Source organism: Medicago sativa, chromosome 7 (assembly GCF_051527215.1).
Source record: "Medicago sativa cultivar Bolivia chromosome 7, Bolivia_mono, whole genome shotgun sequence".
NCBI lineage: Eukaryota > Viridiplantae > Streptophyta > Magnoliopsida > Fabales > Fabaceae > Medicago > Medicago sativa.
Window position 1 is genome coordinate 19345595 of NC_140755.1, and position 17081 is coordinate 19362675.

General features: G+C 32.5%; 2 protein-coding genes, 1 long non-coding RNA gene and 1 pseudogene across 3 annotated transcripts; all 4 read left to right on the forward strand.

Annotated features, from left to right (window-relative positions):
• The first annotated feature begins 3634 nt into the window (after positions 1-3634).
• LOC146904835 (F-box/LRR-repeat protein At3g26922-like) lies at positions 3635-4910 on the forward strand (annotated as a pseudogene).
• Positions 4911-6642: 1732 nt separating this feature from the next.
• Positions 6643-10999, forward strand: LOC146904836 (uncharacterized). The gene is made up of 2 exons (XM_085728378.1): positions 6643-6671; positions 10666-10999. The coding sequence occupies exons 1-2, from the start codon at positions 6643-6645 to the stop codon at positions 10997-10999; spliced, it is 363 nt and encodes a 120-aa protein (XP_085584504.1).
• A 1080-nt stretch (positions 11000-12079) lies between these two features.
• Positions 12080-13487, forward strand: LOC146904837 (F-box/LRR-repeat protein At3g26922-like). Its single transcript, XM_085728379.1, has 3 exons — positions 12080-12101; positions 12184-13100; positions 13269-13487. Exons 1-3 carry the CDS (start codon positions 12080-12082, stop codon positions 13437-13439), a joined length of 1110 nt encoding a protein of 369 aa, XP_085584505.1. The 3' UTR covers positions 13440-13487.
• A 1192-nt stretch (positions 13488-14679) lies between these two features.
• On the forward strand, positions 14680-15926 carry LOC146904838 (uncharacterized). The gene is made up of 2 exons (XR_015019092.1): positions 14680-14866; positions 15641-15926. It is a non-coding gene; the product is annotated as an uncharacterized LOC146904838 (long non-coding RNA).
• Positions 15927-17081: the final 1155 nt, after the last annotated feature.

The window sequence follows — 17081 nt, forward strand, 5'->3', positions numbered from 1 at the left end:
TACACTAAAGATTTTCATGCTCTGTTCATATGATATTTGTGTAAGAATGAATTGTAGGTAACCTTAAAAAAGATGCCTTTGTTTCTAAGTATCCAGTGTAATTAATTACTTATGCTATGTTTTGCTCTTAGAATAAATAAGAAACCAAAAATTACTCCTTTAATTATTTTCTTAGGTTTAATTTCCAGTTATAGGGGAAAGGTACTAATATAAGCGTATCTAGAGTTTTGTTATTGACAAGTCAATGACAAGCACACTAGCGGAACATTGACCGTAATCAGAAGATCTCAGATAAGAATCTTTGTGAAATACTCTTTGTCAAAGAGTATGATGTTAGAGTGAACTTACTTTTGATTGGTTTCCATATCCCTGATAAAATTAACATAAAATGTGAAAGTTAAAACTTAAGACTTACACAGATCAGATACATTTACCTAAAAATTTCTCTGGACTCTGGAGTTATGCTGCATAACTTATGCACTCCAATTTTTTTTTCTTTCTTTCTATTGTTGATTCACTCATTTTTTTCGTATTCCTATTGTTTTGACTGATTGGTATTGTTTGACTGATTATTTGTATTTACTTTTTAAAATAATAGTGAAGATTTTAAGTCTACATCTAGTATCTGAAATTTACACCGAGGTTAAATGAGAATAAACTTAGCAAACTTGATAGTCTATCTGTTTAGGATGCCAAACTTTACATTGTAAGAATTGCACTCACTCATTATGCTTTTGTATAAACACGATTTAAATTCTGGGGGCACTGTCAGATGTAATTGAGTGATGTTTATAACTCAAGTTTTCATGAAACTCAAATGTTACTTCGACATTTTTGCTGTAATATATGTTGATTTTCCTCAAAGTCTTCAAGATTGGTTGGAAACTATGTGATTCAATCTACTATAATATCTTTTCATGCATTCTAGGAAAATATGGCAACCTCCTTGCTGAGAAGTGATAACATATAATATGTTGATTATTATTATTGATTGTAAAGGAAAATGCTATGGAAATAAATTAGATATCTTCTATATTTTCATATCTTCGAGGAGGCAAAAAATGAGTGTGTATATAATCACAAATTATTCAATAATAACATCCTTGTAATTGTAATTATATAAGTGAAATGACTGCGAATTTCCAACCAATTACCACTACCATTGAGATGCACAACATCAGGAACCAATTGATGATGAACCACATGGAGATTTTGAATTATAGCTCCAAGTATTAGGAACCAAGTGAATACTCTTACATTTGTTTCCTTAAGAGGGAATGCCACCGGCGTGTAAGGTTCGGTTGAATTATCATAACCAAACACTATTTTAAAATTGGGAAACTAACAGAGAAACTTATTTTTTTTTTTGTATTGTCCTTGTGGCCGGGTTCCAAAAACTAAGGCACGTCTCTCCATTCTTAGTGTTTAAAAATCCACCGAGCAAGCAAAGCAATCCATTGCAAGAACCAACCCCTGTCCTTCAGTTGATGGTAATGATCTTTGGAAGATTGGAGGGTTCTCGAGCAAATGAAGAATGGTGAAGGACAAAACTTTGTTATATCCCACATCGCGGAAGATACAAGTGTGAGGTCCGCATTTCGTTCAAATTGATTAAGGTGCAATTTGAAGAAGTTGTGATTGGAGATGACGGACTTCCATGACTTAAACACACACACACACTCTAGTCACATAAGTAGTTTTACGGCAAGTCATCATAGCACTAATAAATTGCGATGGAGGGATATTCATGTTGTGAAAGTAGTGCCACTCCCTAATAATATAACATACACAGTGAAACCAACATAATTCTTGTACTAAAAAAAAAACAACATAATTCAAAATTTGAAATGACAAATGCATATCAGAAAATTCTAGACACTAATATTCCAAATAATGAAGTAAAAGGCACGAGGCTTATTTGCAATTTGGGGGGTCTTTTATGTTTTCTCACTAAACTTGGAAACTCTCTGTTATTATATTTTCAAGCAAACTTTCAGTGTAGGAATGATTGTAGATTTCACCTTTTCAAGTAATTTTATGACTTTATGGTTTTGAAGCAAAAACTTGAAAAAATGGAAGAGAAAAACTTAAAGTGAGAATAACAACGATGAATGTTGAAACGAGATGAGTGTTTTGAAGCGAGTGTCGAGGTGAACGAGATGCGTGTTTGGAAGCATTTCAGTATATCAGTGTAGAGAGAACTGAGAGAGGGAGAAAGTATTTGAAAATACAGCCGATATCATTGAAGTTTCTCCTCAACAGTTTATATTCCTTGACCTTCAAACCGCTCTCCAAAAGCTGCATTGCCTTGTCGCCTCTAACAGTGACGTATCAAGCAATCTTTTCATTCCTTCTATTACCGAAGAGCGGACGGTGTGCTTAGCTGTTAATAAGCACCAAACGTGAAAGAACAAACAATTATAACACAAACCCTAATTGTCCAATACACATGTAAACTATGCTATGGACTTGTGACTGTCATAAGTTTACTAGTCCTAAATGATGAAAATTTTGGTCAAAGCTTTGGAAGAAGTATTTTGTAGATCAAACTAGTTACTACATCATGTATCTTGAGGCTAAGGCCCATGTACTCGAAAACCATAAAAAGGCAGCCCAGTTCACCAAAGCTCCCGCATACGCAGGGTCACAGAAAGGCCCCACCATTTTAGTGTATTGTACGCAATCTTACCTTATTTCTTACACAAGAAGTTGTTACCAGGACTTGAACTCGTGACCTTTCAGTCACAGGACAACAAATTTAGCTAAGCACACTATTTAAACAAACACACAAAAATACATTTTATGTAATTATTTGAAAATAAATATTATTCTATTATGAGACTTAGTAATAGAGACCAGAACCTTCAACATGAGACTTCTTGGTCCAAGCCGCCACCTACCCATCTGAAATGCAATGTTGACTGCACACTCTTCCAAAATAATGCTATCACAGGTTATGGGTTTTGCTTCCGCGACTCTCTTGGTCACTTATTATCGGGAGTGTCAAATTTCATCCACCAGTCATCACTCCCTACAGAAGCTGAAGCTATTGGCTTGTATGAAAGCCATCAAAATTTAATGTCCAAATATAGGTGCCCAAGTAAGTATTTCCCCTAAAACAAGATAAACTACAAAAACAAAAGATTACGTTAAAAGAAAAGTAACATCAAAATATTCAATTCAAAGCCCTTTTCCAGTACTTGTACAATTGTAGGAGCAGAGAAGTACGAGAGATTCAATAGTAACGGTAAATAGCTTCCTACCCTTTTCTTGTTTGTTTCATTCAAACAACTCTTCAATTATAGGGTTTTCTTTGTTAACATGTTCCTTGATGTTTAATTTTTCATAAAATAACACTGTTTTGTTTTTTTAACCTAGTTAGTGGTGAACTGAAGATGATTTTTGTTGGATTTTTTGTTTGTTTTTGTTTTGTTGTGAAATTACTTATTTTTGCTATCACATTCTAGGAAGATCAAGAGATTCAATTCAAAACCCTAGAGGTATCTCCGATTCAGAAGGCGATTGTGTGATCAAACCATAGGAGGTATGTATTTTCCCTTTCCCTTCGCAATCAAAACCTAACTTCACTTTTAATTATCGCTGAATAGCTTCTAACTGACTCACAGGTTCTGAAACAATGAAGCGAGGAAGAAGAAAATACAAACGATGTAAAAGAAGATCGCCTCAGTGATTTATCCGACTGTTTTATTCTCCACATACTCTCTTTTCTTAACGCCAAATGCGCTGTTCAAACTAGAATTCTCTCCAAAAGATGGAACAATCTCTGGAAACATCTTTCTACCCTTATATTAAATTCTTCACACTTTATGAGTATCAAAAGTTTCAATAAATTTGTGTCTCGTATTTCGTCTCTTCGTAATGCAAAAACCCCACTGCACGCTCTTGATGTTGAGCACCATGATATTGTGGAGCCCGGTCAACTGCAACGGATTGTCAAATATGCTGTTTCACATCATGTCCAAGAATTGAGTATCGGTATCATACTTGATATTCATCATTTTCCAACTTGCTTCTTTTCATGCCGCACTTTAACTTCTCTTACACTTGTTCTTGTTCACCCTACAACTATTGAAAAAAATATTATTTCCTAGTTCTCTTAATTTGCCAGCATTAGCCACCTTGTCTCTAGAGGGATTCATCTTTTGTGCTGGAGATGATGGTTATGCTGAGCCTTTTTCGGCATTTAGCAGTTTGAACAGTTTGGCCATTTGGTATTGTAGAGTTCTCGATGCACAAAACCTCTGCATATCAAGTGCTACACTTGCCAATTTAACTTTAAAAACGTATCACCACCAATATGGCAAAATCGAGTTATCTACTCCAAGTCTTTGCACCTTTGTCTTTGGTTGTACGGGGGATATTCCTGATCTGAAACTATGTGGGAGAGAGAGCAATCTCTCTTCCGTTAAACATGTAAATATTGATCTATGTATGGGATCTCTTGATAAGGACACTCCTTTGGTTCTTCTCAAATGGCTGGTTGAACTTACTAATATCAAATCATTGACAATCAATGAAACTGCTCTGGAGGTACTTTCGGCCAAGTTTGATTTTAGGAAATATTAGTTAATTCATTTTTTTTTTGAAGGATTTAGTTAATTCATTTTTAATTTTCACTTTGTATTATTTTCTTAGTATGCTTCCTTTTCTATTTTTTGTCAAAAAAATACGACTTGCATTAAATTGATTCTGATTCACAATCACCCTTCATTGTTTAGGTTCTCTCCTTAGTTCCTGATTTATTGAAGGTTGAGTTCCATTCCTTGTGTAACTTGAAGTTACTTAAAGTAAAAATGTGCATACCTTCATCCATACCTAAATGGACTTTTTACTTTTTGCTTCAAAACTCACCCTCAGCAAAGGTTGAAATCATAGATTTGTTAAGGTAAATGTGCATTTAACTTGCTTAGCATAATTTTTCTGGTTTGGTTTCTGCAACGCAGTTAGTTTAGTTGCTGAAAGTTGAATGTGAAAAAAATTCAAAGATGTGAAGGAATTATATGGTTTTGCTTTAAAGGTTCTACTGATATATCCCTGTAATGCAGTTCAATGGTTCTTTTTCTGCATGTTATAGTACTAAGCTTATTTGATGATGGACATTGACACTCATATTTTAAGTAAGTAATGCTAGTTTCATTGAAACAAAGTTTCATTGCCTGGTGATCTTTTTGATCTCATAGTTTTAGATGAAGGTCATTCTTCCTTCTATTCGATGCATAATGTTTGTTGGAACTTTATTTTGATTTGTAAGCAAATTCACCTCATGATTAACCAAGCGAGTTTCAAAGAGGATAAGTAGAAGTTAACAATCACTTAAGTTAAAAAGCGAAATTTCGTTTATCAAACCACATTTTGGAACATAAGAATCTTAGGTTAGTTGGTTAGACATTCAAAAACTGGTTTATGTTCTGCACACCTGTCCAAATAAAGTTTCAAATTAACGGTATATAGAGTTTTGTTATTGGTAAGCCAATGACTAGCACACTAGTGGAATACTCTTTTTTAAAAAGTATGTTGTTAGAGTGCACTTACTTTTGATTGGTTTGCATATATCCCTAATAAAATTAAAATAAAATATGAAAGTTAAAACTTAAGACTTAGACAGATCCAATCCATTTACATAACAAATGCTCTGGAGTTATGTCTGTTTTTCTATTGTTGATTCACTCATTTTTTTTTGCTATTCCTATTTGTTTTGATAGATTGGTATTGTTTGGCTGATTATTTGTATTTACTTTTTGCAATAATAGTGAAGATTTTAAATCTACATCTAATATCAATTAGGCCGAGGTTAAATGAGAATAAACTTAGCAAACTTGAAAATCTATCTCTTCTGCTACAATAATGACGGAGGATTTTGTGAACTGTTTGTATGCTTAGTTAGGTTTTTGGTTTGTTCTTGAACTTGAATAATGTGTTCTATTTGAGTACTATTATTCTGGGAGAAAGCTAAAATGACTACAATTTTATTTAATTTTTTTTAGACTATTAGGTTATATTCATATACATTTCTTCTACAAATTTTGATTGAACAAATTCCTTAAAAAAAAAAATTTGTATAACAATGCAGAAATTGATTTCTTTTGTCCATGTTGTCATGGTGGCGACAAAGTTCCCGCTTTTCACGTTCTTAAGAAACAGAATTTGAAAGTAAGAAGGTTTTGAATCAAACTTTACATCGTCAGAATTGCACTCACTCATTATGCTTTAGTATTAATGTATAAACCCAGTTTGGGATAAAATTATAGAGGCACTGGCAGATGTATTTGAGTGATGTTTGTAACTTAGGTTTTCATGAAACTCAAATGTTACTACGGCATTTATGCCGTAGAATGTGTTGATTTTCCTCTAAGTCTTGAAGATTAGTTAGAAACTCTGTGATTTTCCTATAATCTTTTTTCATGCATTCTCCGAAAATATAGCAACCTTGCTGAAAAGTGAATAGCAATGCACTTATTTTAATTGTACGAAAAAACATTTCTTTCTGAGCAGTGCTATTCTTTACGAATGAAACACCAAAAGAAATGCAAGAATAAAGCATACGGCGTAATAAAAAAGAGACAACCATTAACTATTAAAGAGACAACAAGAAAGCGACCAAGTTGAAGTATGTTATAAGACATGGCATTCATCAAAGGAATACGAGAAAAGTAAACGAACTCTAATTTCTATTGGTGGAAATAAAATATTACAAATGAGTGAAAGTTACATGGTTACAAACTATTTATACTACTATTTATTTACTATTAGGATTAGTATGCTATTAATCTATATCTCCAATAAAGTAACTATTCATCTCCCAAGTTGATTCTCATTGTCGATCCGGTCATTGCAATTGTGAAAATGATTTATTTTTGGCCAAACAATGGTGGAAATGATAATTGGATAAAAAAAAAAGAGAAATAATGAAGAGTGCCAGCATCCACAATGGTGAGGTCTTCACCATTTAAGACCTGGTACCTAATAGGTACCCCCATTGTGGAATTTTTTTTGAAGGTCTTAAAAGATCAAAGGTCTAAGTTAAGACCTCCATTCTTAAGTGGACCCACAACACTTTTTATTAAAATAATAATTTTCATGGCTTTTTAATCAATTTAATATTATAAAATTGATACAATGTTTTAAACAAATAATATTGGTGGGACCGAATTAGACATTTTGTTAGAGGGTCTCTATTGGAGTGGTTGAGTACCTATTAAGTACTATTATTAAAAAGTTTTTAAAAAAATGATGTGTCCATGTGAGACCCATTTAAGACCTCAAAGTTGAGGGTCTCCACACATTATAATAGTAAGTTTTTATGAAAATTTGTGCATTCAATGCATCAGAAATTAAAGTATAAGACTTTTTCAATAAATAGTTTCATAATTGAGAATCCTTTAAGAGTGCCTTTAGGACACTCGTTTACGAGACTAAAAAAATAGCCTTTTTCTGGTCCAATATGTCAACATTTGATCTAAAACAAATTTGGGAAATGTTAACCAGTGCCCCCGGGGCACTGGTTAAGGGTCAAATATAGTAGGATTTGCATTGAGAGATGTGTAATCATTGCATTAAAAGCTGAAAAAGTATGTTTTTTTTTATTTAAAATTTCCTCTTTTGGCTTCCTTAACCAGTGCCCCGGGGGCACTGGTTAACATGACCCAACAAATTTTAATAAAGATGCGACTATTTCTGCAATCAGATATTTGAAAGGGTTTTTTCTAAAAAAATATATCATCTAAGGAGGACTACATACCAAGTGACAATTTCAGAAACAAAAGTGGTTGTTTGCTCGTTAATTTGTTGAGCTGAGACCTATAACAAGTCCTTTATTAAAAATAGAAAAATGCTTTTTCTCACGACAAAACACTGCCCGAGAGTTTCCCGAATACACTTTTATGCTGTTTTTTTTTTTTTACAAAAATTTCATGTTGAATTATTATAAAACGGTTCCCTGTATTGTGGAAAGGTTCTGTGTATTGTGGAAATTGAGATGGACATTCCCACTACACACACTACTGGTTTCCTTGAATTGTGGAAGGCATGAGTTTTAATTGGTTAAACTCTCTCGGGATGATTTCTGGAAATTATTTCTCGGGACAAATAGCAAAGCTATTAAAAATATAATATGTCGTGCTTTGCCCCTCACAAACAACCAAATTCTCCATAGAGAATAATAGTTCTTAATTTAATGCATCCGTTTTTTTTATTGTAAGAGTTATATAATTAGACATTAAATTGATAGAGTGAAGAGTTGAAAGGTTAAAGAAGAGATAGAAAGAACTCTTTGTAGAGTGCTGCATCATCACAATACTTACAAAGAAACAATGCAACCTTATATTACAAACTGAAGATATAGAAGATAAATAGATAGTCAAGTTGATAATTGAATGGCAGTTGAGTGTTAATTAAGTCGGTCCTATATATCATAAACTTGAAAGTGACGTCGAAAAGAAATACAAGACAAATATCATATCTCAAACAATATATCATACAAACTTTACATAAGTATAAGAGCAAATTGCACTCACCTCCCTTAAGTTTTGACGAAATAACAAACACACCCTCTTTAGTTTTAAAACAACCACTAACCATCCTTATTCTAGAAAACAAACATTCGCTACCTCTCTAAGTTAACGTCTGTCTATTTTGACAGAATATTTTAAGGAGAGATTTTTCTTCTTCTTTTATATAAGGTACTTGCTCATGTTTTAGATATGAACAATTTACCCAAAATAATACATTCTTTGAAAAAATTGAAGTGTAGAAAAGTAGAGTTTCCATTCTACATTTGTGACAGATGTTTAACACAATGCCAATTGAGTATAAACAAAACAAAGAAGGGGGTTTCAAGCTCTAAGATATGCTTGTGTTGATAAGAATGAAATCTTGTTCAAAAGCGAGCAATGGAATGTAAAGCAAGAATTGCAAACACCTAAAATTTCTTGGGATAAAAAACTTCAAATTCCCATTCTAGATTACCTACTTTCAAGATTCACTGTAGTGGTCACTCCATTAAAAAATAGCGAATGACCATTGAATAAACCTTTTTTGAGAATGAGATTTACATGTGCAATTGATTTAGAAATAGAACGAACTTACACAAATTCTGAATACAGATTCATGAAATAGAATGAACGTACAAAAATTCTGAATACAGATTCATGAAATAGAATGAACCTACACAATCACAATAAATAGAAGAGAAGAGAAAACTTAACAGTGGAAGAAGAAATGTTCAACAATGAAGTGAAGTAAAAGAGCTCATAACAATGTGAGGGAAGGTGAGAGAGTTGACAGAGATTTAATGGTGTTAAGATGGAAGGGAGGTGTTTGTTCATTTGATAATAAAATAAGGGAGGTTAGTGTCTAGTTTGAAACTAGATGGGGTGTTTATGTTATTTAAGACAACCTTAGGGGAGGTTAGTGTAATTTGCCTTAAATATAATCCTTTCAAAAAAAGAGTCTACATAATTATATTACATAATATGCCGTTCACATTTCTGCTTAATATTTTTTCCCGCTATATTAGGGTCTCAATTTGGGCTTAATTTATCGTGGATTTGAAGTTCATATGTCCTTACTACATTTTGAAAATTTCTCTTCTCCCATCACATTTTGCTCACTCCCAACTGAACTTCCGAAAATGCCTCCAACATGACTTAAGTCACTCAGATGTTAAACGCAATGTGACTTAAGTCACACTGAAATACAACCTACGTGACTTAAGTCACGCTGAAGGCCAGCATGAGTTAAGTCACATTGCGTGTCCTTTTAAAGATCAGACAACAACTTATTTCCTCATTTCCTCTTTCACATCTAGGGTCCGTTTGTTATAGCTTTTTTTAAAATAGATTTTGGTAGTGTAATGTATTTTTGTTATAATTTTTTTAACAAAGAAATTTTCAAGGAAAGCTTCAAATGAAAAATCCGTTTGAATAGTTTATCTTAAAATGTCATGCTAAGTATTTCATCATTTGGTTATAAATTTTTTTGGATACTAAAATTTTGAAAAATCTCTAAAAAGAAAAAGCTATTTCAACTAGCTTTTCATAAAAATCATTTTTGAAAGATGTCATTTTGAAAAAATATGTGATTTTTACCATGTAAAAACTCGAACAATGAATATTTAAGTTAGTGAATGTCAAAATCTCTTTTTTTAACTTATATCAAATGTGTTTGAAAAAACTTTAACTATTTGAGTAAATTTCAAAAAAATCTATTTTCAAAAATACAAAGGAAAATCCAGTTTTTTTTAAAATCTAAAACAATTGGACCCTAAAATCTCCAAAAACTCTCTCAAATAATCCAAATTTCTAATCTCGTCAAGTTCAAATCAAACAACACTCTAATAACAAGTAAATTTTCATAATCAAACACCATTAACATTGTATGTTTATATGTTATATTTTTCCTCTTAAATTAGAAATTGTTTAGTTTAAGAGTTTGTTTAAATTTTGAGTTTTTTGGCAAGAAATGATACAATGTTTACATGTAAATGACTTATATTGCTTAATTGTTTAGATGTTTGCATGTTTACGTTGTAGTTTTGAGTTTTAACGTTCATGTATAATTTGCACCCCAAGTGTTTGATGAAATGTTTGAATGAATTTTTCATTGATTGTTTAATTTCTTATAGTGTTGATCTGAAACACTGGACAGTTTGTTCAATGCTCAAGTACGCTTCAATGGTGGAAACCCTCATTTGTTCAAGGTTCGGGTCGACGTCACACTAAAGAATCTGAAGGATCAACTGAATGAAATCAATCAAGGACTCAACCCCATAGACATAAGGAGGGTGGAGGACCTTCAGTATGCACATCCTGGTTATTTGCAGTCTGAAAAGATAATGCAAACAGAAGATGACTGCGAGAGGAACATGTTCTTCATATATCGTCAACACCGCATGTTCCCGAGGATTGAGATGGAAGCTACGTTGCTGAGATCGCCTGAAGATTTTTGCAAGAGTTTGATTCTGCCACAAGATTATGTTTAGGTAGCATCATTGTTATGTAGTGTCTTTATCTTGTTGGAATTCAAGTTTAATTCATGAAAGTTTGCTAAAGATGTTGGTAATAAGGTGTCTTATACTTAGCGTAAGATTTGTAGCATCCTTTAAAAAGTCAAAAGAATGAAGAGAACACAACTTGTATTTTACCAAATCAACTATACATGGTTTCACATCGAATTCCCTTGTATAAGATGAGTGTGACGAAAGGGAATGTACCTCTAAGATGTTGTTTGTGCTTGATCATGCTCCTTTGTCACTTGAAACTTGTAAGTTGGCAGTGTAGTATAATTAATTTCAAAATATTATATTGGAATGCATTCTTTTTTGTTACTACTCATCTTATATGAGGGGATTCGATGTGATAACCTTTATAGTTGATTTGGTAGAATACAAGTGTTGTGTCCTCTTCATTCTTTTGAGTTTTCAAAGGATGCTGCTAATCTCTATGCTAAGTATAAGACACTTTAATCCCAACATTTTGAGCAAACTTTCATGAATATAATTTAAACCCAACATCATGATGATACCACATATTTAGGGAGAATGTAATGTAACATAGATGAAATTAAAACTAAGTAAAATTGTGTATTTTTTGAATTGATTTCGTGTACTTGTGCAACTTTATTCGAATTTATTCAACATATGCAACTTTATTCAAATTTATTCAATACGCAACTTAATTCAAATTTATTCAATACCAAAATGTACCAAAAAAATTTTTAGGAGCAGAGAAGTCCGAGAGATTCAATAGTAACGGTAAGTGTTTCTTACCCTTTTCACTTTTGCTTTATTCAAATAACTCTTCAATTCTAGGGTTTTGTTTTTTCAGTTTTGATATGTTCAACATGTTCCCAATTAATTTTCAATTTTTCATGAAATAACACATTCTAGGGTTTCTTGTAAAAAAAAAACACATTCTAGGGTTTTTTTTTAACCTAGTTAGCGGTGAAGATGATTTCTGTTGGATTTTTTTCTTCATGAAATTGCGTATTTTTGCTATCACATTCTAGGAAGATAAAGAGATTCAATTCAAAACCTTAGAGGTATCTCCGATTCATAAGGCGAATGCGCGACCAAACCATAGAAGGTATGTTTTTTCCCTTTCCCTTCGCAATCAAAACCTAACTTCGCTTTTAATTGTCGCTGAATTGCTTCTAACTTACTCACAGGTTCTGAAACACTGAAGCGAGGAGGAAGAAAATACAACGCCAATGTAAAAGAAGATCGCCCCAGTGATTTATCTGATTGTGTTATTCTTCACATATTTTCTTTTTTGGACGTCAAATGCGCTGTTCAAACTTGCATTCTCTCCAAGAGATGGAACAATCTCTGGAAACATCTTCCTACGCTTAGATTAAATTGTACACAATTTATGAGTATCATAAGTTTCAATAATTTTGTGTCTTGTATTTTATCTCTTCGTAATGCGTCAACCTCTCTGCGCACTCTCGATTTTGAGCGCCATGGTATTGTGGAGCCCTGTCTACTGCAACGGATCTTCAAATATGCTTTTTCACATCATGTCCAAAAATTAAGTATTAGTATCAGTTGTGATATTCAACATTTTTCAACTTGCTTTTTTTCCTGTCACACTTTAACTTCTCTTACACTTGTTCTTGTTCACCCTACAACTATTAAAAACATGTTATTTCCTAGTTCTCTTAACTTTCCAGCATTATCCACCTTGTCTCTCGAGGGATTCGTCTTTCGTGCTGGTGATGATGGTTATGCTGAGCCTTTTTCGGCATTTAGCTGTTTGAATAGTTTGATCATTCGGTATTGTAGAGTTCTTAATGGACAAAACCTCTGCATATCAAGTGCTACACTTGCCAATTTAACTTTAAAAACGTATCACGACCAATCTGGCATAATCGAGTTATCTACTCCAAGTCTTTGCACCTTTGTCTTTGGGGATATTCCTTATCTAAGACTACGTGGGAGAGAGAGCAATCTCTCTTCCATCAAATATGTAAATATTGATTTAAATATGGGGTCTATTGATGCGGATACTCCTTTGGTTTTTCTCAACTGGCTGGTTGAATTAACTGATATTAAATCATTGACAATCAGCCATAATGCTCTAAAGGTACTTTCATCCTAGTTTGATTTGAGGAAATATTAGTTAATTCATTTTTAATTTTCACTTTTTATTTTCTTAATATGCTTCCTTTTATATTTTAGTTTTGTTTTTTGTTAAAACAAATACGACTTGCGTTATATTGATCCTGGTTCACAATCATTCTTCATTGATTAGGTTCTCTCCTTAGTTCCTGATTTATCGAAGGTTGAGTTCCATTCCTTGTGGGACTTGAAGTCACTTACAGTAAAAACGAGGACACCTTCATCCATACCTAATGGGACTTTTGACTTTTTGCTTCAAAACTCACCCTCAGCAAGGGTTGAAATCATAAATCTGTTAACTTAAATGTGCATTTAACTCGTTGAACATAATTTCTCTAGTTTGGTTTTTGAAATGCAGTTAGTTTAGGTTGCTGAAAGTTGTCCTGTCCTTTGTCTGCTGGTCACTATTTTGTGCTTCAGTTTGAAGTTGAATGTGAAAAAAATGCAAAGATTTGAAGGAATTATATGGTTTTGCTTTACTATCATCTTTTTATTTTAACCAATAATATATCCCTGTAGTGCAGTTCAATGGTTCTTTTTCTGCATGTTATAGTACTAAGCTTATTTGATGATGGTAGTTGACACTCATATTTTGAGTACGCAATGCTAGTTTTATTGAAACAAAGTTTCATTGTCTGGTGATCTTTTTGATCTGATAGTTTTAGATGAAGGTCATTGTTGCTTCTATTCGATGCATAATGTCTATTGGCACTTTATTTTGATTTGTAAGTTTCGAGGATTTAAATTAAAATCTCTGGCGCAGTCTTTCTATCTGCCTCTTTCTATAAGCAAATCCAGCTCATGATGAACCAAGCGGGTTTCAAAGAGGATAAATAGTTAACAATCTCTAAAGTTAAAAATCAAAATTTGGTTTATCAAACCACATTTTGGACCCTAAGCATCTTAGTTTAGTTGCTTATAGACATTCATAAACTGGTTCATCTTGTGCATAGCTGTCCAAATAAAGTTTCAAATTCATTTTATAAGTACTGATATAACGGTATATAGAGTTCTGTTATTGGTAAGCCAATGACTAAGCTAGCACACTAGTGGAACATTGACCTTAAGAATCTTAGTGGATTACTCTTTGTTAAAGAGTGATGTTAGAGTGCACTCAATCTTGATCCATTTACATAAAAAATACTCTGGATTTAAATATTGGTGGCAAGAGATAGTGCTGATAAAAAGTAGAGTGAAAATGATTGCACAAACAAAGAAAGTGGGAGAAATTGTGGTCATGCTATGGCAGCCTTCTTTTTTACTTTTTTCCTTCAATCCAAACAATAGACACAATTTCCACAATTCACTAACTGAATTTCAACAATCCAAACTCAACTATCTTTAATAGTCCATGGTCAATTTCAACATTATAATAATGGATCCACAATTCCAAATCCACTAACTCAATTTCCACGGACTTTACATATATATCGTTCACGGGAATGATATGCATGCTATCTATATATGGACCTTGTTTCCACCAAGTACCTACTCAATTTTCAACATGTATGATGATGGAAGCAGATAATTTCCAAATACACTAACTCAATTTCCATGCAGTTCAGAGTAGCTAACATTATCATGGATTCTAAAAAGACTATCCACTAAATTATGCTGCTAGCAAAACCTAAACAAAGATATTTGGCAGACTATCCAAAACAATAATGTCTTTTGTCTTTAAACCATCTTGGAAAATGTAGTTACCTCTGTTAACTCAACTAGTAGATGAATGTAAGTATTTCTCATCTTCATGTTTTTCTGCAAAATAAATCAAATTACTAATAGTCATAAGTAGTGTACCACACAAATACCAAACTCGACATTAACACTGACACAGAGACATCAGTACTAATTTTAGAAAATATAAATAATTGAACCAAATGTCAACATGTGTTGGTGTTAGACACTAAAAAGTGAAACTAAGCATCTCTTTATTCTTGACATATGATTCCAATTGCTTCCTAATAAAATAAAATTAAAATATGAAAGTTTAACACTTAAAACTTAGACAGATCAGATCCATTTACATAAAAAATACTTTGGAATGTACTCCAACTGGTTTTCTATTGTTGATTAACTTATTTTTTGCTATTCCTATTTGTTTTGATTGATTGGTATTGTTTCGCTGATTATTTGTATATACTTTTAGCAATAAAAGTGAAGATTTTAAGTCTACATCCAATATCTAATTTACACCGAGTTTAAATGAGAATAAACCTAGCAATAAAACTTTTTGAGCTTCTTTTGTTGAAGCTACAATAATGATGGAGGCCTTTACAATCTTTGTGAACTGTTTGTATGCTTAGTTAATAGTTAGTTTTTCAGTTTGTTCTTGAACTTGAATAATGTGTTCAATTTGAATACTATTATTATGGGAGAAAGCTAAAATGACTACAATTTTATTTCATTTTTTTTATACCTTCAGGTTATATTCATATACATTTCTTCTACGCAATTTTTGATTGAACAAATTCCATAATATATATTTTTTTTATAACAATGCAGAAATTGATTTCTTTTGTCCATGTTGTCATGGTGGCGACAAAGTTCCCGCTTTTCATGTTCTTAAGAAGCAGAATTTGAAAGTAAGAAGGTTTTGAATCATACTTTACATCGTCAGAATTGCACTCTCTCATTATGCTTTAGTATTTATGTATAAACACAGTTGAGATAAAATTCTGGAGGCACTGGCAGATGTATTTGAGTGATGTTTGTAACTAATGTTTTCATGAAACTCAAATGTTACTATGACATTTATGCTGTAATATATGTTGATTTTCCTTTAAATAAATCTTCAACATTGGTTAGACACTATGTGATTCAACTACTATAATCTTTTTTCATGCATTCTAGGAAAATATAGCAACCCCCTTGCAGAAAAGGGAATAGCAATGCTCTTATTTTAATTGTACGAAAAAACATTTCTTTCCGAGCATGCAGTGCTATTCTTTACGAATGAAACACCACAAGAAATGCAAGAATAAAGCATGGTATTTGTTTAAACCATAAAGCAGACGGTTGCAAAGTTGGGTTTGACAGAAATCAAGTAGGCTATATTTTATAAATTATTCACTCTTGCATTTCTTGCATTTCATATAGAGATTAATATTTTCCATGCGCTCAGATTGCAACAGGCCTGTACTTGGTTAGCTAACATATATACCATAACTAATATTTTAAGGAAAATGTTAACTAGTGCCCCGGGGTTAATGATGACTAATAACGAAATTTTACATTTGGAAATGATGACATAATGAGGCGCTCTAGAATGTATTAGGACAAATGTTGTTATGGTTAGCTAATAAATGCTCTCAGATGATCTTTTCGTTGTTTTTGGGGGTATGCATTGTAATTCCTTGCTTAATATGTAATCTATATAATTGGCATATGCAGGACAATTTTCCACTTTTCTGTATAGCAAAGATCTTGGTCCTCGCGTGTAGTTTCTGCACACCTAGACCTAATAATTTCCCTCTAAATAAGCGATAATTGTTGTTGAATTTGGTGTACTGCTTGTTGAATGATGTTTCAGAGTTACATGTTTTTTGACAAGTCGTTGTGCCCTGGTTGTGCATTTAACTGTAGTTGAAGAGCAAACGATAATTAACTGCAATTATGGATAAATTGGTCATTTTTGAACTGACTGGAGCAATTTTTGAAGTCTAAAGAGCAATTTTATTCAGAAATGAGCAACATGTCAACTTATCGACTTTTTGCATAACTCCTAAGCATGTTAACCCTAATATATTTTCCTCCCAAATTCTTGCCAATTTGAATTTCGTTTTTTTTTTTAATCAAACCTTATTAATTCGCCAGTGTAAATAATGTTTTTTGTAAGTAATCATTTTTTTTAATGAAACCTTATTAATTCGCCTGTGTAAATAATGTTTTTTGTAAGTAAAGTTTAATAACTAATCTATTTAAGTACCGTCTATTTTAATTTATT